The sequence below is a fragment of the Leishmania donovani genome, chromosome 20 (assembly GCF_000227135.1).
Source record: "Leishmania donovani BPK282A1 complete genome, chromosome 20".
NCBI lineage: Eukaryota > Euglenozoa > Kinetoplastea > Trypanosomatida > Trypanosomatidae > Leishmania > Leishmania donovani.
Genome location: NC_018247.1, coordinates 664220 through 688916, shown reverse-complemented (window position 1 = coordinate 688916; position 24697 = coordinate 664220). Strand labels below are relative to the sequence as shown.

The following is a 24697-nucleotide window of genomic DNA, read 5'->3' as shown; positions in this document are numbered from 1 at the left end:
CGCGGGCTCGGGTTCGAACGGTGGTGTGTTTCCTTCGCTGCAGGGAGCAGAAGAGTACCAAGCGGAGCGCGCGCATCACCACCCCCTGAGTAGGGGTGGGGCACATGTTAAATGGGCCCTTCTCCTTTCACACCTACTCTCTTGATAAGGTCACAACTCGGCAAGTCTTGTGCTGGATAAGCGCAGGATGCACATGCCTTTCTCGCTTGCGTCTCCCTCCTTGAAAGCTCGTCGCGCTCTACCGCCACCGTCTCTATCTCTGGTCCATCCCACAAACACACACACACACCACATCACTCTCCACGGCGCGCTTCGTGATTGGCGAATGCCAGTCGCTCCTGTCTATCGCCGTCTAGTTTGCGGTGCTTGCTCAGCGCGCACATCGGCGGCAGCAGCTCGTCTAGCGTGCACGCCTGATTCGCGCAGGAAAGGCGGCGAGAGGCAGACGTGTGAAGGGGTGTAAGGAGTCGCTTACCGGCGTCCCGTCCTCCCCGCTCACGCTCGCGCTCTTCCCTCGCCACCTCACCATAGCACTGTCCGCCGCACCGTATCGTGCGAGTCACGTCCAACACCGTAGCCCACATCACAAACGCGCGCCAAGGACGGCTTCTCCATCCCTCGTTCTCTCTTTGACATGCTTCGCAGCCGCTGCTGCCGTGGCACGTGTCCCGCTTAGCTGATTTCTCACGTCGTTCTCGAGCAGGCGCATACAGACAGGCCCATGGCAGAGGAAACGCAGCATGACCTGCCCACGCTTGTGAGCTCGCTGCAGGCCGCCACGGTGGAGTGGAGCTTGCCAGCGCAGCGGCTGACCAACTCGAGCATGGCAGGTAGCAGCAGCGGTGGCAGTGGCGGTATCGCCGGCGTACAAGTGGGGAGACGGTATCTCCGCTACGCACAAGTGCTGCAAGACATCGATCAGCTTTTCGCCGACGTACGCGTGCGCTCCAGCGCTGCGCTGGTGGCATGGTGCGCCTCATTGCAGCAGAGCAGCGTCTCGAGCCGCTTCGGTGCACTCATTGTCGACCACATCTTGCAGGGCATGCTCCCGTACGTGGCGCTGCAGCGGTGTCTGCGTTTACTGGACACCTTCCTCGGCTGGGTAACTCGACCCAACGCTGGCAGCGCGGAACTTGGCATCGGCGCTGCCAGTCCGAGCTGCCCTGTGCTGGTGCCAAGCCATTTCGTGGTGGAGTGGATCGAGTTGGCGTGGGCAACAGTGACGACCCTGTCTCGCGACAACGATGGCACCTCGTCCCCCACGTCCACCGCAAGCCTCTGTGGGGCATTGCAGCTCCTACCCATCCTCTTGCGCTGGAACCTGGCGGGATCGCCGCTGCCGCCGTTCCGCCGCGCGCAGCTGCCGCACCCAGCAAACATGCTGTCGTTGGAAGCGCGTCTCCTGGCCCTGCAGGTGCTGCCGCCGCTGCTGCAGCACCAACCAGGTGCGTTGGGCACCCAAGTCTGCACTTACGAGATGATCGAATATATAAAACGCGCGTGCACCAGGGCAACGGAGCCGAGTGTGCGGATCGCGGTCGGAACATCGCTCCGCGGTCTGCTGGAGGCGGGCCTGCGCGTGACCTCGCCGACGGTGGCGTACGCGCTAATAGACATGCTGCTCACCCTCTGCGACGAGGCGTCCCTCCACAGCGTCGCCGACGAGGAGCTGCACGACGTCGGGGTGGCCATGGGCTACCTCCTCGCCTTCTATCAATGCGACTTCACGATGGACGTGCTGGCGGACATCCTGCAGGCGTCGACCGCATCCACATCGAAGCCTGCGGGGGAAGAACGCAGTGGGTACCGCTGCGTTGGCGGGGGCGGCAGCGGCCGTGTGCGGTGGCAGTTCTTTGGCGGCTCAGACGCTGTTGAGGGGAGTCGCGTTGTGCAGCGCAGCTTTAACGAGCGCATGAGTCGCGCCGCCCAGCGCGCCCTTGCCACGGCGCTAGCAACGCTCTGCAGCTGCTGCGCCACACCTGCCACCACCGCAGATGCCATCCACTGCTGCTTCGTCTTGCTGGTTCCTTTGGCCGACGACGCGCGGGCGTACATGCCGCGGCTTCTCGCAGATGCCATGCTGGAGTGGGCCACGCAGCTCCCCTCGAACGGGTACCGGGTGGTGCTGGCAGACTCGCTGCGTGGCTACATTCAGCGGTCTGGCGAGAACAAGGCAGTGGCGCGCACTGCTATGGTGGCGCTGCAGGGCGTCATGCTCACCCTCACATCGTCGCTGCAGATCGGCTTCAACGTAGCAGAGGACGTGCTGGCGGCGGTGCAGGCGACGCCGAGTCTTCTGCACGCCGGCGTGGAGGTGCTGGGGGCGGTGGCGCGCACGAACTTGCTGTACGCACGGCACCTGCAGCACCAGTGCGCGCAGGTCGACAGCGCAGACGTGGCGAACACGCTTGCCTTCCAACTGCAGGTGCGGGCCTTGCTAAACACCGCGTCCGTGCTTCGAGCAGGACCCGCGTCACACGAGGACACACTTGGCGAGGAGGACCGCGTCTCCTTGGTGCACGTCTGCATTCGGCTTCTGCTGCGCCTTAGCCGCGGCGACCCGCCTCGCACCGTGCAGAACGTTCACTACCGGAAGGCTGAGCTGATCTTCCGTCTTACCCAGCTTCTCTACGACCTCCTGCGTGGCAGCGCAGAAGCGGTGCTGGGGGCCATTCGTGATGAAGTGCTGCCCTGCACAGTGGGGTTTATGAACCTCCTCGTCGGCAGCCCCGCGCCAACGATCGCCTACTACAAGGCTGTTGCAGCGGCGTGCGCGATGCTACGGCGAGCTCCAGTCATCAGTGATATGGAGCGCATGCTGGCGGTAGGCTTTCTGGAGGCGCATCTTGCCTCGCAGTCCAACGGCGCGGAACAAGACGCCAGTGCGGCTACCTCGTCGGCAGCGACAGCGTACTTCGCCATCAGCCGCGGCTCTCTTTTCGAGCTTATCTCCAGCAAGCCGTGGCCCACGTGCAAAGATGACGGCAGCCTCCGCTGGCTCGCCGCGCAGGCGCTGAAAGACGTCGCCACCGCGTGCGCGCAGGGCGTTCCGGTGCTCAGCTTCGCTGACGCCTGCGACGCAACAGTCGCGTCGGCCGCACAGTCGATGCGGCTGCTGCGTGCGGATCTGCTGCCTAACTCCGCGTCCGAGGCGTCCTTTGGCGCAAGCTCCGCGGCTGCAGAGACCCCGACCCACACAGTGGAGGAGTGCGGCGGTCACGCGGTGCGGCTGCTGCGCTGGACGCTGCGCCACTTTCTGCAGCGAGCCGGTGCCGATGGTGTCTGCGTCGCACTCCTTACCTCGCTGCGCACCGAGCTGTTCGAGGTGTACTGCACGCCCGTGGGCGTCGGTGCCGCGGAGAGCGCCGAGGACGAGGCGCGGCGGGTGGTGCAGCGGGATGTGGCGCTGTGGAACTGCTTGTGCATTGTGGAACAGTTCCTGCAGGAGGCATCGCCTCGCACGGCGGCAGCGCTGTGGCAGAATGCAGATTGGGACGCGGAGGTGAGACGGTGGCAGTCACTGGCGGCCCAACTTGTTCCTGCCGTCGCCCGCGCGAGTGTGGAGGTGCGCCTGCTCGCTGCCAAGGTGCTGGGACGCTGCTTGGTCTTCACGGACCAGGTGGGCCTGTACACCAGCCAGGCCATGAGCGCCGCGGCGCAGGGGTTCGTGGGTAAGTCGGTCCAGTATGACGCTCTCAGTGCGCTCATGGTACTCAGCGAGGCACACAGCTGCTACAAGGAGTGTAGAGCAGCCGCAGCTGTTGTGACGAGCACAGACAACGATAGCAGCCCGACCCTTCCGCTCGCTACATCGCTGCTGGTAGAAGCATGGAAACAAATCACCAGCTCCGCGCCAACAGCGAATACCGCGGCGGCCATGTCTGCGCCGCTCATCTTGCTTCTCTCCCTGCGCCTTACGCGCGCGTATCCGGCAGAGGTGGAAGCGGCGTTGTTCGACAGCGTCATGGCGGCTCTGCTCGCCCCCATGACAGCCGCGAACCGCTTTTGGTGGTCGCCGGAGTCGGCGTTAGGGGTGCTCACGGCTGTGCAGCAGCTGTGGACAGCGTTCCCGGGTAACATGGCGGGCGCGTCCGCCGTTCGGCATGGCACCGCGCTGGCACTCCTGCAGCAGAGCCACGCCGAAGCTCTACGAGGGCAGCGCGCCTCTTCGTCCACGGTGGTGACGGCGGCACTTGATGCCGTGCACATCTACACGCTAAAGCAGCAGCGCGAACGGGGGAAGGCGGCGTTGGCAGGCGCGCGTGAGCAACACGACTTGTGGCACGCATTATTGCATCAGTGCCTCGACCACGTGACCTTCATACCCCCTGATGAAGCCAACGCGGCGTTTCGGGCTAACGTGCGGGTGCGAGGGCAGAGCGCAGCCCTCCGCCGACGCGTGATGCTGGACGACGGTGTATCAAGGCGTCTCGCTGTTCTCTGGAGGATGGCGATGGAGGGGCTCACAGAGGCTTCGCCACCCGCAGCGCGCGGCAACGTGTGGCTGCTAAACCCTGTAGACGTTGCGGTGCAAGTGGACGTTGCCATTGCAGCAGCGACGCGGAGGGAGTGGGTGTCTGTTGCACAGTCCATTTACACGCTGCCACTGTCGCCGCGCAGCACATGGAAACCTCTCCAGGCCGGCGGGGCCGACTTATCACTAAAGATGTACCTTGACGGCATCCGCGCAGTGCTGCAGGCGCGCCCGCCACATGTGCAGGTGGACATCGCTAAGCGGGACACGGACATGTTCGCGGCCGTGGAGGAGGCGGGCGCAGCCGACACCGTGCGCGGCGGTGGCAGCGACAGCGAGGACACCAAGGAGTACGCGGAGGAGTACGGCGAAGAGGGCATGGGTGGCATCTTGAGTGAAGCCGGTGGGGCTGGCGGGGGTGGCGGCGCAGGCGAGGATCGAGGGCCGATGACATTCGACCTCGGCGCCGGCGGCGGTCACTCCGCGGCTGCCTCTCTCACCTTCGATGTCGCAGCCAAGGAGGCGGCCATGTGGTTGCTTTACGGTGTGCTGCACTCGATCAGTGCGTCGGGCAGCAGCACCACCACCACCGGCCGCGAAAACGATGATGAGGCGCGACGAGCGCTGCTGCCGGTTGTTGTGGCGGCGGCGCAGCTGGTGGAGGTGCACCCCGAAGTGCAGATGTCCACTATCGCCGTGCTGCAAGAGGTACTGGTGGCGTGGGGCAACGCAACGCAGCAGCAGGGCTACAGCCGCGAGACTCCGGTGCTCCTCCAGTGGAAGACGCAACTGGTTGTCGGACTTACGACAGTCCTTCAGCACGGTCTTCTGTCCCTCGAGGGGTGCACATCGCTGGCGGTGCAGTACAGCCGATGCAACATGGCGGACCCAAGCTCGTGCCGCCGCGTGCTGCGCTCGCTGCTGCTGCTTCTACACGCCTGCCACAGGTTGCACGACAGAGGGCGCGGCTTTCTGCTGATTGGTGGCAGCGGCGCAGGGCACGTTATCGTCGCCCTGGCGAAGGTTGCTCAGGCGTCAGCGATGCACCTGGAAGGCGGCGACGGTGGTGGTAGTGCCAGTGATGATGCGGCAGACGCGGCGGCAGCGGAGCAGTCGCAGAGGAACATACTGCGCTCGTTGACGTCGGCACCGTGTCAAGCCGCCCTGACATTGCTGTGCGAGCTCTTCGTGACGGCAGCGTCTCTGGCCAACGGCTACGTGCAGTCCGCCGACACCATTGGTCTTGGCTGGAGTGGCGGCGGCGGTGGAAACGACGATGGTACCTCGGTAACGTCCTCCGTGTACGCCTCAAGTACGTCGGTCAGCGCTGGTGACGTGCTGCAGGCGGTGGCGTTTCTCACGCAAGAGCCACTGAAGGCGTTGCTGGGGCCGGCACTTCGGTACGCGTCAGGCTGCCTGGCGGTTCTTGTGCTTTCAACCCTGGCGCTGTCCGCCACACCACCACCACCACCACCCGACGGCAGCCCATCCGCAAGCATGGCGGCGCTAACAAGCATGGTGACCCTCAGCGGTCAGCTGGCCGCAAACCACCAGCGCCTCCTCGCGCAGCTGGCGCAGGAGAGACTGTGCGCGCGCATCGAAAAGCGCCTCTCAAATTCGCAGCCGCTGCAGTCGGCGTGGGACACTGTCGACACGGGGCTGCTAAGGATCGTGACGGTGGCGCCAGTGTCACGTGATACTGCTGCGGCCCTGCTCGAGCGCATCACTCCCGTTCTATCGCAGCCCGCTGCCGGCGGCTGGAAGGCAGAGGTCGCTGTCTCTATCCTCCTTGCGGGCATGACCGCCTCGCTCGACCTGAATCGGCTGCTTCCACTCCTGACTGTGCTGTCGGTAGAGTCGCTTCTCAGTGATGTGCCGCAGGAGATGCTGGCTCGGCTGCACCAAGCAGTCCGCTCATACCTGCGTAAGGGAGGGCCGACGCGGGCTCGCGCGTTGGCACTGGCGTCTCCAGCTGGTCTGCTGCTGGCGGAGCACTGTGCTGCGTCAGACAACTCCTCTGTTGTGTGCCATTCTCCACTCGCTCACCGCGCGACATGGCCAGTGGTGCTGCGGCTGCTTTGGGAGGCGCGCGATCCTCTTCACGTTTTCACCGTCATGTGGAGCAGCACCCCGTTCCTGGCACATGCAACCCTCTCCTGCTCCACCCCTCTCCGAGAGCAAGTGCCGCAGCATAGGCTGCAGGCGGAGGTACTCCTGGCCATTCTCGCCAGCCTCGGTGCCTCGTCAGCCTCTAACACAGGCGTTAACGAGGCCGTCGTACTCTTGCTGCTGCGTTGCGGCCGCCTAATGAGTGAACTACTTGTGGGCATCATGGCCTCCGCTGAAGAACACGCTGCGGCCCCTGGCGCGGATGCGCTGTACACCGTGCTTGCCTACGTTGTGGCGGTGCTCTGCACGCCTCTCGGTGCGGCGTTTGCAGTGGCGCTGAGGCCTGTAGGCCTGCACTTGATGCACACGGTGGCGCCGTCGGCTGGCCCGGCGCTGCGCGAAGCCATTCAACGTCTGGGGTCTACCAAGGCCATGCAGCTGCGCTCCTTCATGGAGGGATCTTGCGCCTGAAGTGCCGAGCTACAGCTGTCCCACGCTTGCGGCCCAAGCGCGTTCTCCGCAAGATGGTGCGGATCGTGTCCGCGCGTCCATCTGTGTGTGTGTCGGGGGAAGGGGACCAGCACATCTCCGCTTTCCTTCTGTGGCCAGATCGTTGCCTCAGCGGCAGCGACAACACATCGCATGCGACTGGACGAGGGCGTGTCTGGTCACGATGCTGAGCGTGTGTGCACGCATTGATGTCATCAGTGAAAAAAGCTAAACCTAACGCGATCTACGTGTGGGGGGCTGACCCGGTGGCGGCCACTGTGACACCGATCAGCTGCCATGACCAGCGGTGCGATGACGATCATGAAGGAGGGAACGATAACCTCTGCCCTCTTTCATCGGTCCATGTCACGCAGCGTCGCATGAGTGTTGCTGCTGCTCCGTGTTGGTTGTTTCTGGAGCCCATCGGGCGCTTGCCATCCATGGTGCGCGCGCCTCCCGCACGCCCTCCTTCCTTCCGTGGATCGCATCTTCTCAGCCCCACCTCCTCTCTCCCTTTTTTCTTGCCTCGCCTCCCGCCACGCTACCTCCCGTGCACGTCGAACACGCCGCACGCATCACAGGATCTCAGCGTCATCAGTACGAGTCGTCATCGCTCACGTCGATGTGTTGACCCCCTCCCCTCGACGAAAGGCAGTCAAGCACGTTACCGCTGCCTAGCAGAGAAGCGACAGCATCAGGCATTATAAAGCAAAACAGGAAAACACTACAAGGGGCCGCACCGCGCATGTACGCCTTCCTCCCCTCCTCGGCTTCGCGGACGCAGCCGCTCGACTGGGTGACGCTCATCACGAACGCGCTAGCGGTGGCGAGGGAGGCACCATCGGAGCAGGTTCTCAACACCCTCGTGATGATGCAGTCTTACGCGACCGCCTCACCGGACGTCTTCACCAATGTCTCCCGCGGTGCGCGAGATGTGAAGGAGTATGTGGCGCTGCTGTGCGCCATGGACGAGGCGATCGGCGCGTGGCCCTTGCGTGTTCGGCAGCTGCTGGACGTACCGCCGGTCATCCTGGTGCCGGCTGGAGGCCCCGGTGGCAGCTTCGTCACTGTCCCGGTGCACACGCCGCGCGGCGAGGCGCTGGTGTTCCTGTTTAACGTGTCGCTTTATCACATGGACGCTGGACTGCGCTATCTGGCCCGCGTGCGGTCGGATGCGTCAGCAATGATTTCGTCCAACGCCTCGCGTAGACTGGGCGGCGGTGGCTCCGTCGCGGCACCGAACCAAAACGCCAAGCTGGCCGCCCAGCACTGCCGCCTGGCGGTCGACGTGCTGCGCTGGTCAGAGGCCCTTCACGCAAGTCCGAGCTCCCCTTCCGCACTCGCGCTGCGACACCTGCGCAGCCACATACCACTGGACGTAACAAGGGATATGGGCATGCTGTGTTCGGCAGTGGCCAAGTACATGTACGCCCTCTCCTCTGCATCCACCAAGGACAAGCCGGACGTGTTGGCGAAGCTCGCCTTCGATGCCGCGCAGCTGCAACTCCCAGGGTGCGTCTCCGCTAGCAGCTCGCTGCAGCTCTTGCCCTCCCTCCTGCTCGCCACTTACCACTACCACAAAGCCACGTGGTACTACTCGGCCAGTAAGGTGCCAGACATGGCTGAGGCTCTCGGCCACATGCAGTACGCCGACACCCTCCTACGCAGCTGCGACGCGCAGTGGGGAGTGGAAGAGGCGCACACGCAGATGGAGCACGAGTCGCGGCAATGGTGGGGGCGTCGACTGGCGTCCTTCTTCAAAGGTGCTAGCCAGGCGAGCGCATCGGCAGCGAACCGGCCTCGTGACGAGGCACCTCGCGGCGGCAGCAGAGTGAACAGTGCAGCGGGTGTTGCCAGCTCGGATGAGGCCGATGACGACACCGTTGTTACGGCGCTCCAGCCGGCCACGGAGTACCCGAGCCTTCACGCGCTCCTGCTCCACGGTGAGGGCAGGTCGGCATCCAGAGCAGCGGGTGCTGCCAGCTCGGATGGCCGCAACGACGGTGCCCCGACGGCGGCCACGATTGCAGATGTGGTGCATGTTTATCCGTACCTCCGCCTGCTCCTGCAGGACGTGTGTGGCTGCCTGCAGCGGTACAAACGAGAGAACGAGCTCGTGTTCTTCGTGAAGGCAGCAGCCGCTGACGTCGTGAGCCGTGACGTGCCGGATGTAACAGCCGCTATCGGCGGCGGTGCGGCGGATGCGGCGGAGGAGAGCGCGCTCTTCGAGCCTCGCGCAAGCCTCTTCGCTTCGTTGCCATCCACGAGCACGCTTCAACTGGCTTTGGCGCAGGAGGAGGAGTGTGGGCAGGCGCAGCAGACACTCGCAAGTCTGCTCCAGCGCGTCGAGCGCGATCAGAGAAAGCTCTTGCTCTTCATTGAGCCACCGAACACCCTTCATCAGGCCCTGGACGCGCTGGAGGCTCTCCTGCCGCAGGCGGCTCCATGGAGTTCTCTAGATGCTGCTGTCAATGCAGCAGTCGAGGCGGTCGAGGCGGCTGCGCAGGACTTCGTTGACGTGGCCGCCGCCTGGCAGGAGGACCACGACGCCTACGTCGGTGCCCGCTGCGCTGCGCATCCTTTGCTCAAGGATACTCGTGCTGAGCTGGCGGTGTGGAGCGAGCGAGCGGCTGTAGCGCTGCAGCGGTGGAAGGCACTTGAGCTACCCGCCGAGGTCGACTCCCGCAGCGCCTTCCTCGATGCCCTTGTCCCCATCAGCAGCGAGCTTCACGCGTACCTGGCGCAGAGCGGTGATGTCTGCAGGGATGCACGAGACGTGCTGATGTGCAGCCCCGGCAGCGTCACCGTTGCACAGGTGCAGGCGTGCACAGCAGCGGTAGACGCGGCGAGGCAGTCTGGCATTGAACTGTTGGCGCACGTGACCGCGACGGCCCCCCGCCGATCGATACCGCGGCCGCCGCGGTACAGGGTAGGTGATGGCACCCACACGCGGAACTCGGACGACAACGGCAACGCCGCTGGCGCGGAAGAAGATGAGCCCGCACCGGCCCCGCAGTATGCCGAGGCGGAAGCGGCCATTGAAGCAATGGTGCAGGTGCTAGAAGAGGCCCCTATGGTGGTGGCCCACGTGGAGAGCGCGGCCGCGGAACTGCGCGACATGCAGAAGAAGGCTGTCGTGACGCCGCTGGGCCAGTTGCGTGACGTCCGCTTCCTCCCCAGCCCCACCAAGCAGCCCATCAAGGAGGCAGACGAAGAGAGAGGAGGAGGAGGAGACTCCGTAAGCACGAGTGCCAATGGTGGCGGCAGTGTCATCAAGGCTGCAGACCCCACCAACCGCGTCGACAACGTCGCCTCTCGGAGCAGCACTACTACGTCCTCTCGCAAGCGCGCCGGCACCTCTTCACCGGTTGGGAAGCCTCTCTTGCCTGAGCCAGCTGCCGACGACGCCTCCGACTCCGTCAGCTCCTCGCAGCTGGCAGACGCAAAAGAGGTGGCTGTGATGGAGGGGGACGGCGCCACCAGAGCAGCGGTGAGCGGCAGCCTGCTCCGCCGCCTCAAGGCGAACAAGAAAGAGCGTCAGCAGGGGTCCAGCAGCGCACCTGCCACTGCCTCACCGCCGCCGTCCAAACGCGCGAAGCGATGACATAGCCGGAGACGCAACACGCTTGACGACTCCGCCTTACACGTCTTCTCCCCCCCCCTCTCCTGTTAGATCCACCAGTACGCGGTGGAGTAGGTGAGGGAGGGGCGGAGCCGCCCGCCGCCCCTCCCTCACCCGTGAAAACGTTCTCCATCAAGAATCACCACACACATAGAGAGTCAGAGAGGCGCGCGCATGTGTGCCGATGCTCGATCGTTCGGTGCATGTCGGTGCACGAGACCCCCCGGCCCCATCTCTCTCCCCCTCCCTCCTATCATCACTGCGCACACATGTATGTGCGGACGTTCACGGATTCGCCGGCGCGTCCCTCTTCTCTTGAAACGCCTGCACTCTATGTGCTCTCGCTCCATGAAGCCGTGTATATCGCCGTCTCTCTCTCTCCCTGCCGCTGCCTTTTGCCCCCTCCGTCCGTCGATCTTGTCGGCTGCACTACGCGCAGTCAGTGCTGGGGTGGATTGTGCCGCTCTTCACTCTACCTCCACGTACATAGACACAGACCCCTCCTCCTGACTCTCTTGCAGGGAGAGCACTACCGCCCTTTCAGCGCACCACCGTCACGACTACTAGTGCGCCAGTACCACCACTGCCAGTATTACGATGGGCGCCACCAACTCGTGTACGTGCTCGGAGACGAAGTACCGCTTCAAGGACTTCATCGTCTCCGTCTACCCCGACAACATCCACGGAGGCCCCGACGAGGATGCGCTGGCGAAGCTGAACAGCTACATCGCCAGCAACCCCGAGCGCATCCCCCGTGTGTGCCGCAAGATCGGCAAACTTCTTCTCATCCACCTCGAAAGCAAGAAGGAAAAGAAAGTGATGGTGTCGGTACTCATGCTGCGCTCTCTGATCGAGCACGCCGCCCGCGTGGTGGACTTTGTGCCTCACAGCGTAGATATTTGCGCTCTGCTGCTCTCAACAAGTGTCTCGCGCTACCACATTGGTGCCGCGGATGTGCTGAGCACGCTGTGTTATCGGCTCAGCACTCAGCCCAACACGGACTCGGCACGTCGGCGGATCGCCGACAACAAGGATCGCCTTGTGCCGCAGCTGCTGCAGATGACGTCCGATCACATAGAGTCGCGGAAGTGTGCAAACACGGTGCAGACGCGCTACGCCGCGATCCTGGCACTCGGCAACATCGCCAACTGCATCCACACCGCCTTGGCCGGGAATGCGGCGGTCATCATGCAGGCCATGATCGTCAATCTGATTCTCGTGCTGCGGAAGCGTGCGCAGAAGCCGCTGAGTGATGCAAGCGTGCATCTCCTGGCGAAGCGGCACGACGGCGGCGCCGACGTAACGTCGGTGGCCAGCCCCATCGTGAAACTGCCGGCGGAAACGGAGGAGCAGGATGTCGTGTACGCGCTGGCCTGCAGCCATGGCATTGGTGCGACGGCAGCCTGCACCACCGCGGCCGGCGTGGAGGGGCTGCTGAACCGCGTCACGGCGCTGCTAGAGGCGCAAAATGGGTGGGGCATACCGCACGTGCCGTCGCTGGTATTCCGCGACATTGTGTCCGCCATGCAGCGCCGCCCACAGCAGCTGGGCTTCCTCGTGTACCAGTGTCTGTGCGATGTGGGGCAGCGCACGTCTGACCCGAGCGTGCGTATTGGTGTGCTACGCTCTCTGCAGGCCTGTGTGGACGTGCTGCCGATGACGGGCGGTCGCCCGGCGGTGGTGCTGGATCACATTGTGAGCATTATGCAGCTACCCATGGCCGGCAGCACCGCCGACGGGGCCGCCGCTGTGAACGAGGACGGTGCAGAGAGCGCGCGTCTCGAGAAGGAGACACACGACGCCGTCGTGATGCTAACCAGTCGGCTTCTTCGCTCTACCCACCTGCGACACAATGCGTCGCAGCTGCAGCGTATCCTTGTCTCGCTGTGGCACCTGCTCGAGGCAGCGCAGAGCAGTGGCACACCGCATCCAACGCTGGCGCTGCGGCTCCTTGTCGTGGCCGCGCCGTACCTGCGCTCCGTGCCGCTGGTGGGCCGCAGAGACATTCGTGTAACGGATGGTCTTGAATGCTACCTCAACGGCAGCGGCGACGATGTGCAGCGACACCTCGCCTCGCGCGTGCTGACCGGCATTCTCGCCGGCATCCCGGCTCCGAAGCACATCGCGGTAGAAGGCGGCGGTGGCAACAAAGCAAGTGTGGCGGAAGTTACGGATGCGTTCTCGGCAACGCCGTCACCACCCACAGCCACGGAGACGTTGTTCACGGACGAGGAAGACGTTGCCTTCGCGCAGGAGTGGGTAAAGCGGATGTCGAAGGAAACGGAAGGAGTCACGCCGCTGACGGTGGTGTCGGTGGCGAACGTGCTCTGTGCCCTCATGGCAGGCTACGGCGTGAGTGGGCTGCCCTTCACGCTCATGTTCCTCTGGACGCTGCAGCAGCGCTGCGTGCGCGTAGAGCCGGCGAGTGCAGCGGCGCGGCAAGACGACACCGCCAGCGCGTCTACCGCGGCGATGACGACGATGTCGGTGTCGAGGGCTGCCACGTCGCCCCTCACCCGCGCTTGGTTGCATATGATTGCGGCCTTGCTGGTCTGCTGTGGCCGCGTGTACGCGATTCCTAAGCTGCAGGCGTATGGGCAGGAGATTCTGGAGAAAAGAGCTGCGGCTGGCCACCTGGCGAGCTGCTTCGAGCCGGCTCTCCGCGTCTCCGGGCACGCGGCGGGTGTATACACGGTCAGCGGACTGCGCTACCACGCCTCAGAGAAGAGTCGCCCGCTCGCGACGGACTTCACAGAGGCGCCTGTGTCGAAGCTGCCGTCGTTCAGCTACGTGACGAACATCATTGTGGACGCGGATTGGGCAGACGTCGCCATCGTCTTCGGTGCCAGCGATGAAGAAAACTTGCACATGGTCATCGAAGAAGTGTGCTTCCAGCCAGACAGCGAGGTAAGTGTGAGCCTGGCCAGCGCCATCGCCGCACGCAGCTCATCCATGCCCGCCGCCGACGCCACGACGCAGAGGTCGCTTCACTTCTCCCTGAGTGTGCAGGATGAGGCCAAGGTAAGCACACTGCGCTCTCTGCGCATCTCCGTGGCGGACAGCAGCATCCTGCGTGCGCAGGACAGCCGTGGGGCGGTGCCACTGAGCGCCGCTGCGATCAGCACAGCCAAGAAGGTGCAGGAGATCGCAGAGCACTACAACGTGAGCGCTGCGACGCAGGTGCTGCCGCCGGAGACGACGGCCGCGCTTCCTCCGCTGCCGATGTTGCCGCTGCACAGAGACGACGAGGACACTTCAGGGGGTATGAGCGAGTCCAGCGAGCTCGCGCCGGAGGTATGGGGGAAGGCGAAGTCACCGCCGTTGTATGTGGCCAGGTTCACCGTAGACAGCCGCTCCCGCAGCGGCGCCGGCACGGAGAGCGCGGCGCTTGTCAACCCGCTCAATATGGACGTTGGCATCCAAGCTTCTCGCAAAGGGCAGACGGCGCTGTCGATTCGGGCCCTGCCGGCGGCTCGCTACGTGTCCATGGTGTAGAGAGAGAGGAAGGCCGGTACAAGCGTGTGTGTTCGCCGCCTCACCGTACCCCACCCGCCCGCCCTCCTCTGGTGTCAGTGGGGTGCTGGGAGACGCTGGGGAGAGTGGGCCTGTGCTGCACGTCACGGATGCCCTCTTTTCATTACTTGCTTGCTTGCACGTGTGGTGGGACCAATACGGCATACGGGCCGCGGGTAGGCGGTGCAGCAGGTGGGAGGGGCGATAGAGGCAACGCATCGCCGCGTCGAATAGATGCTTGCTTGCCCGCTCTGTGTGTGTGTGTGTGTGTGTGTCTCGTCCCCATCCATCGCTGACCGCCGCTGCCGGCCCACCCCACCCCGTCCTCTCCCCGCCTTTCTCTGTACAGCTACAACCGCATCTTCGTTAGCTCTTTTGGGGGAGGGGGAGGGCGCAGCTCCCACCACCAACACCTTTGCGTCTCTCTGCTTGATGGGGGTGCGAGATAGGCGTGGCGAGGACGAGGTGCCACGTCGTGTCCGTTGCTTCGTTCGCTCCTTTTGGGGGGGAGCGCGTGCGTGTGTCGCCTTGCACACACCCACACACACACACACACACACGCACGCACACACACTACGGTTGTCTCTACAGTGCGAAGCTCGATGGGCCTCTTGTGGAGACTTCCTCTCAGAAATGAGGGAAGAGGGCTGACCCACCCGCATGGCACCTGCACCCACCTCCGCACCCTCCACTTTCGGCGCTGCCCGTGTCTCCGTCCGGTCGAGTACCACCACCCGCCTCTCACACGTCTCTCTGTCTCGCATGTCTCTCTCCGATCGAATGCAGCTGAAGCGCTCAGCTCACGGTGTACCGCGCTGTGTATCCCACGCGCACAACTATACGCACTCGCACCCACACGGCAACCTGTTGCCTACCCCACTCTCACTCCCAAAAACTCACCCTCAAGTCGTGCACCGGCATGCCCTGCTTCCCACCCTTCCGCACTCTCGAAGGCGAGGTCCTTGACCTTCACGTGTGCTCCTCCATCGACGCCAAGGACGCGGTGGCCCTGCTATATTTCTGCGGCGGGGATGAGAAGGCCTGCGTGGTGCAGCCCTGCAGCCTCGCTCTCTCCCAGTACCAGCTGCACATTGGCCCCCTAGGCCGCGAGGCGTGCGTGGAGGTGCCCTACATGCTCATCGCCACCTGGGGCATTGCACGTGCCTCATCCTCTGTCACCAAGGCGTTTGTGCAGGTGCAGCAGCAGGCGGAGGAGACGGCACGGACGTCGTCAGGGACGGCAGCGATGGGTTCCACCATCGGCAGTGGCGTGGCGTCGGCCACAAGCCCTTCCGCTACGGCTGCGGTGGCGATGATGACGCCGCTGCTGAGCGCACCTCCAGCGCAGGTGCCACAGCCGGTGCCGCTGCCATCGCGGCCGCGATACGCAGACCCCCTGCCCGCTCTCTATGTGGTCACGCTGCAGACGAAGCACGTCTGGCAGCATCGTCTTATTGTGCAGTCGGAGCGCCTCCTCAAGAATATACGCGCACATCTCACTCTCGTGCACTGCCTGGCACGCGTCTCTGACCTTCCGGCTTTCCGCTACGCCGAGGAGCGGCAGCGGCAGCGGCAGCAGTGGGTCGGCAGCAGCAGCAACAGCATGAGCAGCGCGGGAGAGTCAACGGGAACGGCGGCTATATGGAGAACCGAGTTCGGCTGGAACCTCTATTCGCCGCAGCGCGAGTTTACTCGTCAGCTCTGCGTCGACGCGTCTCGCCCCGCACCGGAGGTGGCCACCGAGGCAGCCCTGCAAGAGGGCCGCATTGGCCTCCATCAAGATCTGCGACCTTGGTTCAGACTGGTGGACCTCCGTGACGAGGAGCGGGACGTCGGCCGCGGCGAGCGCCCCGCCGACTTCCAGTACACGTGCTCCCCGACCTATCCATGGCTCTTCTTACAGCCAAGGCTCGTGGACCGTGAGTTGCTCCTGAGGGCGATAGCGGCCCGCTCCCGCGCCCGTGTGCCGGCGGTGTCGTACGTGTGCCTGCGCACCGGTGCCGTTCTCGCACGCAGCTCCCAGCCTCTCATGCGCTCGCCGCAGCTCAGCGCCGACTCGGACGTGTGCTATACGCTGATTAACATGGGCTACGCGCCCCACCACGCGTACCCGCAGCGCACGACAGCGCCCGCGGCAGCGGCGTCATCGCTTGTCCCCTCGCCCTTGGCAACGGCGCACGGCAGCTCGCCAGCCGCGGCCAACTCCCTCAAGGCGAGTCCCGTGGTAGGTGCGCCCGCCACGGTGGCGAGACCCGTTCGGCCGCCGTCTCTCTTCGACGACGACTCGGACGGCGATGGCCAGCCGCCGTGTGCCGGAAGCACGAGTAACGCGTCCTCCACACAGCAGCTGGAGAGCACACGAGTAAACGGGAGCGGCTGCACCTCCGTCTGGGCACCACCGTCGACTGTATCCAAGGCCGCGCGCAAGTTCACGGTGACCGCGGCTGGAGACGCTGCGAACGTCGCCACCACGCCATCGATGGAGACTTCCCACAGTGCTGTGACGGGTGCGAGCACGAACTCGAACGCGGCCAAGATGCTGCTAGTGGCGGACTGTCGGCCGCAGATCACGGCCGCCGGCAACGCCCAGCTCGGCGGCGGCTACGAGTCGGGTAGCTACTACACGTTCTGTCAGACCAACTTCTTCGAGATCGACAACATCTTCGGTGTGGCCAAGTCGTTCGAAAAGCTACGCAGCATGCTGGCCCGCTACCAGGGCAACACGGTGGAAAAGACTTTTCTGCGGCGGTTGTACGACTCCGACTGGCTCGCCATCGTCCAGCGCGTACTCGTCTGCTCCGTGACGGCGGCGCAGTCGCTGCAAAACGGTGTGTCGTGTCTGGTCCACTGCACCGACGGCTGGGATCGCACGTCACAGTGCACGGCGCTCGCGATGCTCCTGCTGGACCCGTACTACCGCACCATCGTGGGCTTCTGCACGCTGATCGAGAAGGAGTTCTGCTCCTTTGGCCACAAGTTCGCAGAGCGTTCTGGACACCAGCTGCCAGGCCGCACGACCGTCTTCACTCACTCGGGTGTCGCAAGCTCCGACACGGAGCAGCAGCACGGCGGCAGTGCCCCGCGTCTGGACACGTCGCCGATCTTCTTGAATTTCCTGGACGCGGTGTTCCAGGTGTGCCACCAATATCCGACTTGCTTTGAGTTTACGCCAGAGCTGCTCGCCCACCTGTCGGAGGTTGTCTACAGCTGTCTCTACGGCACGTTCTTATGTAACGGCGAGCAGGAGCGGCGTCTCGAGGGGGTGCGGCTGCGCACAGCCTCCGTCTGGACAGACGTCCTGCGCCGCACGCAGCGGGAGAAGGCCGGCGAGATCCCGCTCTGCTTCGTCAACGTCCATTACGACGCGGCGACGGCGTGGCGCTTCATCTCGCAGCGGCGGCGCGGGCGTGGGGATGGCGGTGCCGGCGGCGCAACGGCATTGGCGGACTTTATGCTGCTGCCCAACTGCAGCAGCAAACGTCTCGTGTTTTGGGAGCAGCTGTACACCCGCGAAGACGCGGATCACTACCTCAGCTACAACCCCCACGTGCACGCCGTCAAGACGACGCAGGAGGTCTCGTGGGGGCCCGAGTTCGACGGCTTCCTCGATGCTGAGATGGAGGAGGCGTGCGCCGATCGGGAAAACGAAATGGCATCGCTGCTGGCGCTCGAGGAGTTCATGGCAGCCGAGGCGAATACCCCGGCGGCGCCGTCGCTCGCGGCTAACAGTGCGAGAAGTGCCTGGTGCGTCTTTGACGCCGTCAACTGCTTCAACTGCTACAAGTCCTTTGGCATGTGGAGCACCAAGGCGCAGTGTGCGGCATGCAAGCAGTACTTCTGCACCGACTGCCACGTGCACGACTGTATACTGCAGCAGTACTGAGGTGCTGGGCGCGACGGCGTATGTCGAGAGGCGCATGCGTGCGTGGGGCATGTCCATTGCTTGCGATGCATCGTTATCCTATCGTACTACGGGTGCGACCCGACGAAGTGGGGGAGAGAAGAATAAGAACACCAACAACAGCCAAAGGCGGGGCAAGGGACCGCGGCGCGATGGCGAAGGATGCCGAGTCGGCACATGTACGGGACGTGCCCAGCGCATCCTCCTGTGCCGCACTTGACATGGCTGCCTCCTAGACGTTTTTTGTGTGGCTGCTCACCAGCACATGCACATGTGTGCGTGGACGCGTCGCTCACTCTCCTCTACTTTCTCCTCCCTTGGCACGCCCCTTATCGCACTGCACGGCATGCGCACAACTCGTGTCCCGAAAGCAACCCATCGGTGCTCAGTCCTGGAGGAGCGTGCGAGGAAAGCGGCCACCAAGGTTGCAGCACATTCTCCCCTCCCACACACACACACACACATCGTGCATGGCGACTACATCGACACCGATGTGCACACTGTATTGGAGCAGCTCTCCTTGTGTCCGTCGACGACGGTATCACAGCGCTATCTGCTTGCCTCGCCGTCATCCAAGCGGGCCTTCTCCCGGTGGAAGCAGTATCACCGCGCTTTCTACACACAGGCGCACAACCGCGGCTACGTGAGCCGGCTGCGGCGCCAGCGCAGGGCCAGCACCATCCGGGGGTCACTATTTCTACGTGACGGGTCGCCAGCGCCGCTGGCTATGTGCAGGTGGACAGCGGCTGACCGCGACGCGCTGCAGCGCCTGGCTCCGTCTGAGCGCAGCCCAATGGTAGAGGTGCTGGAAAGGTTGGAGTCGCAGGGCCACAACAAGCCGTCGAGCCCGATGGCGTGCATCCGCCCCAACGAGCCGGAGCACATGCCGAACCTGCATCACCACGTTCCATCAGAACTCGCGCCTGCCTGCTGTGCAAGGTCGAGGATGCCCCTCCAGGGGCACTGTGAGGCCAACGAGGAGTGTGTCGCGCACAACAGAGTACCAAAGGAGTACGCAACGTGGCTCTAGTAGTGTCCCGCAGCGTAGAGGGTGGGGATGAGCAGCGGCGGTACCGGGGAGTGGCGACATGCGGATGCTGTAGCAAGCGGATGCAGCAGCGCCATGCTGAGCCGCAAGGAGCCACCGCCGCTGCGCTCTCTGCTCCCTTCCATCCATGCGTGCTTGTTTGGGCAAGCGTGAATGCTACATTCAAGGCAGTGTTCGCGAACGCCTCTCCCTCGATGTTGGCGTGGCCCGCCCATCTCCTGCTCGCCCCTTGCAGCCGCTCCGAATACGCATGCACCTCTGTGTGCGCACTCCTCCCTCCCTCTGGGCATGTGTTGGCATGCCCCCTCCTCTTCTTGTTTCTCTCTCAGGATATGCTTTTCTGGCTTTCTGGAACCACAACGCGGTGATGGTGTTGGCGCTGATGCGTGTACTCGTGCACCATCGCACACGCACACACGGAGAGAACGAGCGGGACAGAGTAGCCATCTGCAGGTGCTCCTTTGTCTACCACTGTGTCAGTGGTGGTGCGGAGGAGCCGCCACGAAGTCACGCGCGCCGCCACCGTCGCTCACCTGTTTTATTTTTTTTTTCTGTTCTGTGTGGGGAAGAGAGCGGGGTTGTGCTACTCGTCGGAGCGACGCGCCTTCCCCCCCCCCTTCTCTGTGGTGATGTCTTGCGTTTTTCGCTGTGCCCTCCCCCTTGTTAGCCCACACCGTGATAGCCCTGTCTAGGGCGGTCAACCAGAATGACACACACACACATGCACGGTGACATACGAGATGCACAGCTCAGCGGCTTCCGCTTCAGCGATCTCGCCTGTGTGCGTGTCTGTGTGCGCGCTGCTGCGTCATTTTTTCGCCGCACGCCCTCCCCATCTCCGTGGCAGTGCGAGCCTCATCAGCATTCCGGCAGGCAAAGAGAAGGAAAGGGGCAAGAGCATCGTCCCTCTTCTCCATGTGCGATCAAAACCCCATGCGCAGCACTCTCTGGCATCCGCGTTGGTACCCCCATCTGTGTGTGTGTGTCTTCCTCCCCATGACCTCTCTGTAATCCCGCAGCCACTGTCCAGCCTCAGCCCCCACCACCACCGCCACCAGCACCCCGCAGGTGCACAGAGCGGGCACACGGGCACTGCGCACACAATCGTTCACGCCTCTTGCCCTCGGCGCTGCACGGCTCTCGCACTCACGCACTCACCGGCGCGTTATCGTATTCGATCCGCCTCTTCCTGCAAAGCCGTCGGGACACAACGCGCTGCCCGCCGCTGCCACGCCGATTTCTTGCCGTTTGCGCGCCAGCAAGGACACCGTTGGCGGCATGCTGGGCAGCTCCGCCAAGGCGACGCGGCGTTTTGTGAGGGCGGCCGAGCAGGAGGTGGTGAATGCTCAGCTGGACAACTTCGAGCGCTTGCACCCGGCAGTGAGCATATTCGCCAGCCAGCGCGACCGGCGTGCCTCCGGCGCCCTCTCCGACTCCTCCCTCGGCATCCTCGGCGCGCGTTATACGTCGCCCACGCAGACGCCGCCCCCCCTCTCAGTCCCCGCAAAGCACACCGGCGCCAAGGTGCAGGGTAGCAGGGCACGCGTGGATCGACTGACGGTGCCGCCGTTTTGTGGGGCAGCCGTGCACGGGGAGCGCTCTCTCTTGGCTGAAGCGCGGCAGGTGCAGCAAGCCGTGACGTGGCTGCGTGAGTGCCCCAGTCGCACCTTGCAGCGGCTTCAGCAACGCGTCCTGTGCACGGCAGAGGTCCCTTTCACCCAGTTGATCGGCATGCCCCTGGCCGCGCGTCAAGTGTTCGAGCACATCGCCGCTGCAAGCCAGCCGGCAGCAGCAAAGAAGAATGCCAGCACTGGCAGCAGCGACGGCGACGAGGACGACGACGAGGACGCGATGGGGCCGCAGTACGTGCTGCCGCCGCAGCCTCTCACATTCTCCGACTTTGTGAGCAACTTCCTGCTCGACAGTCCGACTGGTGCCGCTTCGCCGTCGCGTGCGCTGCCATTCAGCCTTGTGCTCCTCAGCGGGCGTCCGCAGCCGGTGGCGCCGCTAACGTCGCTGCACCTTGTCTACGGTCTTCACGTTGTCGAGGAGGTGCTGCGGCGACCGGGTCTCTCGACATCCGCGCCAGAGTCGGCTCGGTTACCGACGGTGGCAGTGGGGCTGGAAGACCATCAAGCCCTCCTTTCGGAGGTGGTGCACTGGTCCACCTTCTTCGAGTCGGTCTTCGACAGAGCGAGGGAGGGGCTCTGCAGGGATCCACTGAACCTCTACGCAGCGGTGCTGCTGGCCTGTGCGGAGCGCGGCGCCCGGGAGCTGCGCAACACGGCCGACGCCCTCGCTGAGGAGGCGGTTCGGATGCTGAAGCTCAGCGACGCTGCCAGCGGGCGCCGCCCCGACGTGTGCGTAGCGTGCCGTACGGAGGCGGCGCACCTCGCCGACAGCTGCCGAAGCTATGTGAAGCGCACCGTCGCAGCTCCTCAGCACGCAGCCAGCCACAGCGGCAGCAGTACCAAGGGTCGCAAGAGCTCAGCCTCGAGTCGCGGCACTGCGCCTGTCGCACGGTTCTTCTTAGCCACGCCTGCAGTGGTGTGGTGGGCTGCCGCCTTCCTGCGGCTGTATCGACTGCGCGCACCGGTTGCAGCGCCGCGTCGAGCACCGGCCGTGAAGAGGGTGAGCGGCACCTCGACGACTCTGTTCGGCGATGACGCGAAGAAAGAGGCTGCCGCAGCGCCGGCAGCCGTCGATGTGGTGAGTAGTGCGGAGGCGTACTTCATTCGTGACTGGATAGCGCAGGCTGCCAGGATGGACAGAGAGGGGTTCATTGAGCAGGAGGACGCCGGCTGCCTCTGCATCCCACTCAGTTGCGCCACCCACGCCCCCGTCGCGGTACTCGGCTTCACGCAGGAGAGCGTGCAGGCTGCGCTGGATCGCATGACGGCGTGGGTGGAGGCTGGCGTCCTGGCCAACACGCCATTGCGTGTTGATGAGCTGCTCGCAGCACTGCAGGACGAGTACGCTGTTCTTCCGTACTACCTCAGCTACTTCGCCGGCGTATGAGCCCGCCGTTGAGCGGAGGCGGTTCGTGACAGCGGGACGATGACGGCGTGCGTTTGAGTCTGCACCTCAGCCCGCCCCACTCTCCCGGCAGACTTGTTCTTCTTTTCGATGTACACTGGATGTCCTTCTCACCCCTCTTACGATGCAACAAGAGCGGCCGTGCGGGTGTGCCGCTTTCCTTCTCTCCTGCCCTCCCCCCTCCCTCCGGTCGTTCGGAAGCGTCTATCATGTCCTACACGCGGACAACTCTGCGGTGAATGTCGCTGCACCGTCATCCAGGTAGGCCCACGTGCCGTTGAGCTGGTCGCAGTCGTGTGCGGCGCTCAGCACGCAGCGCATGTGGGTAGGTGGGTACGCGTTACTTCACATTGGTGAGCGCATGCAAACACAAGCACTACACTTTCGTTCCTACGCCCCTCTCCTCCTCCTCCGTCTCCGTCTCCGTGACCAACACACACACACACGCCGTTGCAGAAAACTTCTCTCTCTGTGTGTGTGTCTCTCTGTCTGTGCGCCTCCCTCCCTCTCTCCCTCTCCTCCTCCCCCAGTGCCGTTCTTTTCGGTGTGTCTGGTGCTGTTCGACAGAACCCCTTCCCCCTCATCTACGCCCTCCCTTCGTCACGATGCCGGTTGTGGATGTCTCGGTGCTGTGCGCGACGGAAATCACGGGTGTGTCGCTGCGGAATTCATTCTGCGTGTACGTGCGCCTTCAAGGTCAGTCAATCCGCACGAAGTCCTCCAGCGCTGACCACGTGGGTGAGGTGTGCTTCGGGGAGCGGTTTCGCTTCCAGTACCACCGCGACACGAAACGCCCGGGCCGCAACCGCTTGTTCGTGGAGCTGTGGACCAAGACGCTCTTCTCGCACAGTTGCGTGTCGGTAGCGTGGATCGAGATGGCCGAGCAGCGCTTCGTGCGTGGCGAGCAAACGCGCGTGAACGTGCGCGGTGCCTTCGAGGGCAGGAGGGCCACGCTCAGTATTGCGATCACGCCGCTGGACTTCGGCGAGAGCCTCTGCGTCGTGCAGCAGCCGATGCCGGTGATGTACGGAGTGCCGGTGGAGGGCATCCCACTTGCATCGCCCAATCCGTACACGAGCGCTGCCTACGTGCCGAACGCGTGCGCCGCTGCGCTGGATTCAACGTCGTGCGAAAAGCGTGAGGGGCCCACGCAGCCGCCGCAGCCGCAGGCTTTTGTTGGCGCGTCGCTGCCGCCGCCGCTGTACCCGAGCCTCTCGCAGGGCATGCAGCATCAGCCCTCTGGCGGCGGTCAGTACTGCAGTGCGGTGTCGACACCTAGCCAGATCGCCGAGCGCGACCACAGCGTGGACTGCGTGAAACCGAAGCAGCTGTAGGAAGGCGTTGATGTGCACAGAAGCCACCGCACCATCCATCCGCACCCGCTGCGTCGACTGTTACTGTGCAGCTGCCGCACCATTGTTTTTTTTTCCATCGCGTTCAGCTGCTTCTGGGTGTGTGTGCGCGTGCGTGTGTGTCCTCCTCTCAATCGTCCGTTTGCGGCGCTTGGCGTTGCTGCGTTTTCAACCCTGTCCGGGAGGCAAGGGAAGAGGAGAGCGGGACGGCGAGGGTGCGTGTGCAGGTGTGCGTGCCTCTGCGCCACCTCTCTCCCTCTTTCCCTCTCCCTCCGTCGCTGTGATGTATTTCGCTTTCACTCTCATTCCTTCCTTTCGACTGCTGTGCTGCACTATTTTTTTTTTTTGGAGGGGCTGTTGCGCCCCTTCACACGGAGGCGCCACGCCCCACAAATCGCCCGCCCCCTTCCCTTTCGTTGCCCCCCACCCCATCTCCCACACACTCTCCTCGGTGTTGATTCGCTAACTGATACCCCAATGGCTGCTCCCCGTTGCTCTAGGCCGAGCAGGCACGTGGGCACGCGTTGGTGGCGATGAAAAGAGCGGGGGAAGGGATATGTGAGCGCGTTTGGTTTTTCACCCTTCCTTTGTGTTCGTGCTCCTTCGTTACCCCTCTTTCGATGCTCACTGCCCCGCCTTCTCCGATGCCGCTGAGCAACGACGGCCGCCGATCTCGCTCGCCCATTCGTAGGCCTATATGCATGTGAAAGTGGCGGCACTCGCTCCTCTCTTGTTCTTCCTCCGTTGTTGCTCGTGCCGTCATGGATGGTGAGCAGACACGCCGTGATGCCCACCACGTGTGACGAGTGAAGAAGGTTGCCCACTGTTTTTGTGCTGTCATATCTCTCGTGTCCCTTTGCCTGTGCAGGTGTGTGTCGGCGTATTCTAAAAAAAAAGAGGCGGCGAACTGTTCCGCTTGCTCGCCCGCCTGCGTCCCTCTCCGGCGTCCGTGGACATCACGAGAAACGAAGACGGGCGGAAACCGCATGAGGCGCGCACGTGGCCGCCCCCTCCCCCCTTTATGCGCAAACGGCCGCGGCGCCACGCGACAACCCCCACCCCGCCCCCAACCCCCCTCTACCACCTGCCCCGAGGACCGCCCCCTGGCCCCCAACCCACGCGGTAGCGCCGCGGCCCAGCCCCCCCCCCCGCC

General features: G+C 64.0%; 6 protein-coding genes across 6 annotated transcripts; all 6 read left to right on the top strand.

The window, feature by feature from the left end:
- Positions 1–721: 721 nt before the first annotated feature.
- LDBPK_201560 (hypothetical protein, conserved) lies at positions 722–7054 on the top strand (the record flags this gene model as incomplete). The annotated part of the gene is made up of 1 exon (XM_003860449.1): positions 722–7054. One exon carries the CDS (start codon positions 722–724, stop codon positions 7052–7054), a length of 6333 nt encoding a protein of 2110 aa, XP_003860497.1.
- Positions 7055–7817: 763 nt separating this feature from the next.
- On the top strand, positions 7818–10676 carry LDBPK_201550 (hypothetical protein, conserved; the record flags this gene model as incomplete). Its single annotated transcript, XM_003860448.1, has 1 exon — positions 7818–10676. The coding sequence occupies one exon, from the start codon at positions 7818–7820 to the stop codon at positions 10674–10676; it is 2859 nt and encodes a 952-aa protein (XP_003860496.1).
- Positions 10677–11291: 615 nt separating this feature from the next.
- On the top strand, positions 11292–14189 carry LDBPK_201540 (hypothetical protein, conserved; the record flags this gene model as incomplete). Its single annotated transcript, XM_003860447.1, has 1 exon — positions 11292–14189. The coding sequence occupies one exon, from the start codon at positions 11292–11294 to the stop codon at positions 14187–14189; it is 2898 nt and encodes a 965-aa protein (XP_003860495.1).
- A 937-nt stretch (positions 14190–15126) lies between these two features.
- LDBPK_201530 (zinc-binding phosphatase, putative) lies at positions 15127–18090 on the top strand (the record flags this gene model as incomplete). The annotated part of the gene is made up of 1 exon (XM_003860446.1): positions 15127–18090. The coding sequence occupies one exon, from the start codon at positions 15127–15129 to the stop codon at positions 18088–18090; it is 2964 nt and encodes a 987-aa protein (XP_003860494.1).
- Positions 18091–20434: 2344 nt separating this feature from the next.
- On the top strand, positions 20435–22174 carry LDBPK_201520 (hypothetical protein, unknown function; the record flags this gene model as incomplete). Its single annotated transcript, XM_003860445.1, has 1 exon — positions 20435–22174. The coding sequence occupies one exon, from the start codon at positions 20435–20437 to the stop codon at positions 22172–22174; it is 1740 nt and encodes a 579-aa protein (XP_003860493.1).
- A 623-nt stretch (positions 22175–22797) lies between these two features.
- LDBPK_201510 (hypothetical protein, unknown function) lies at positions 22798–23526 on the top strand (the record flags this gene model as incomplete). The annotated part of the gene is made up of 1 exon (XM_003860444.1): positions 22798–23526. One exon carries the CDS (start codon positions 22798–22800, stop codon positions 23524–23526), a length of 729 nt encoding a protein of 242 aa, XP_003860492.1.
- Positions 23527–24697: the final 1171 nt, after the last annotated feature.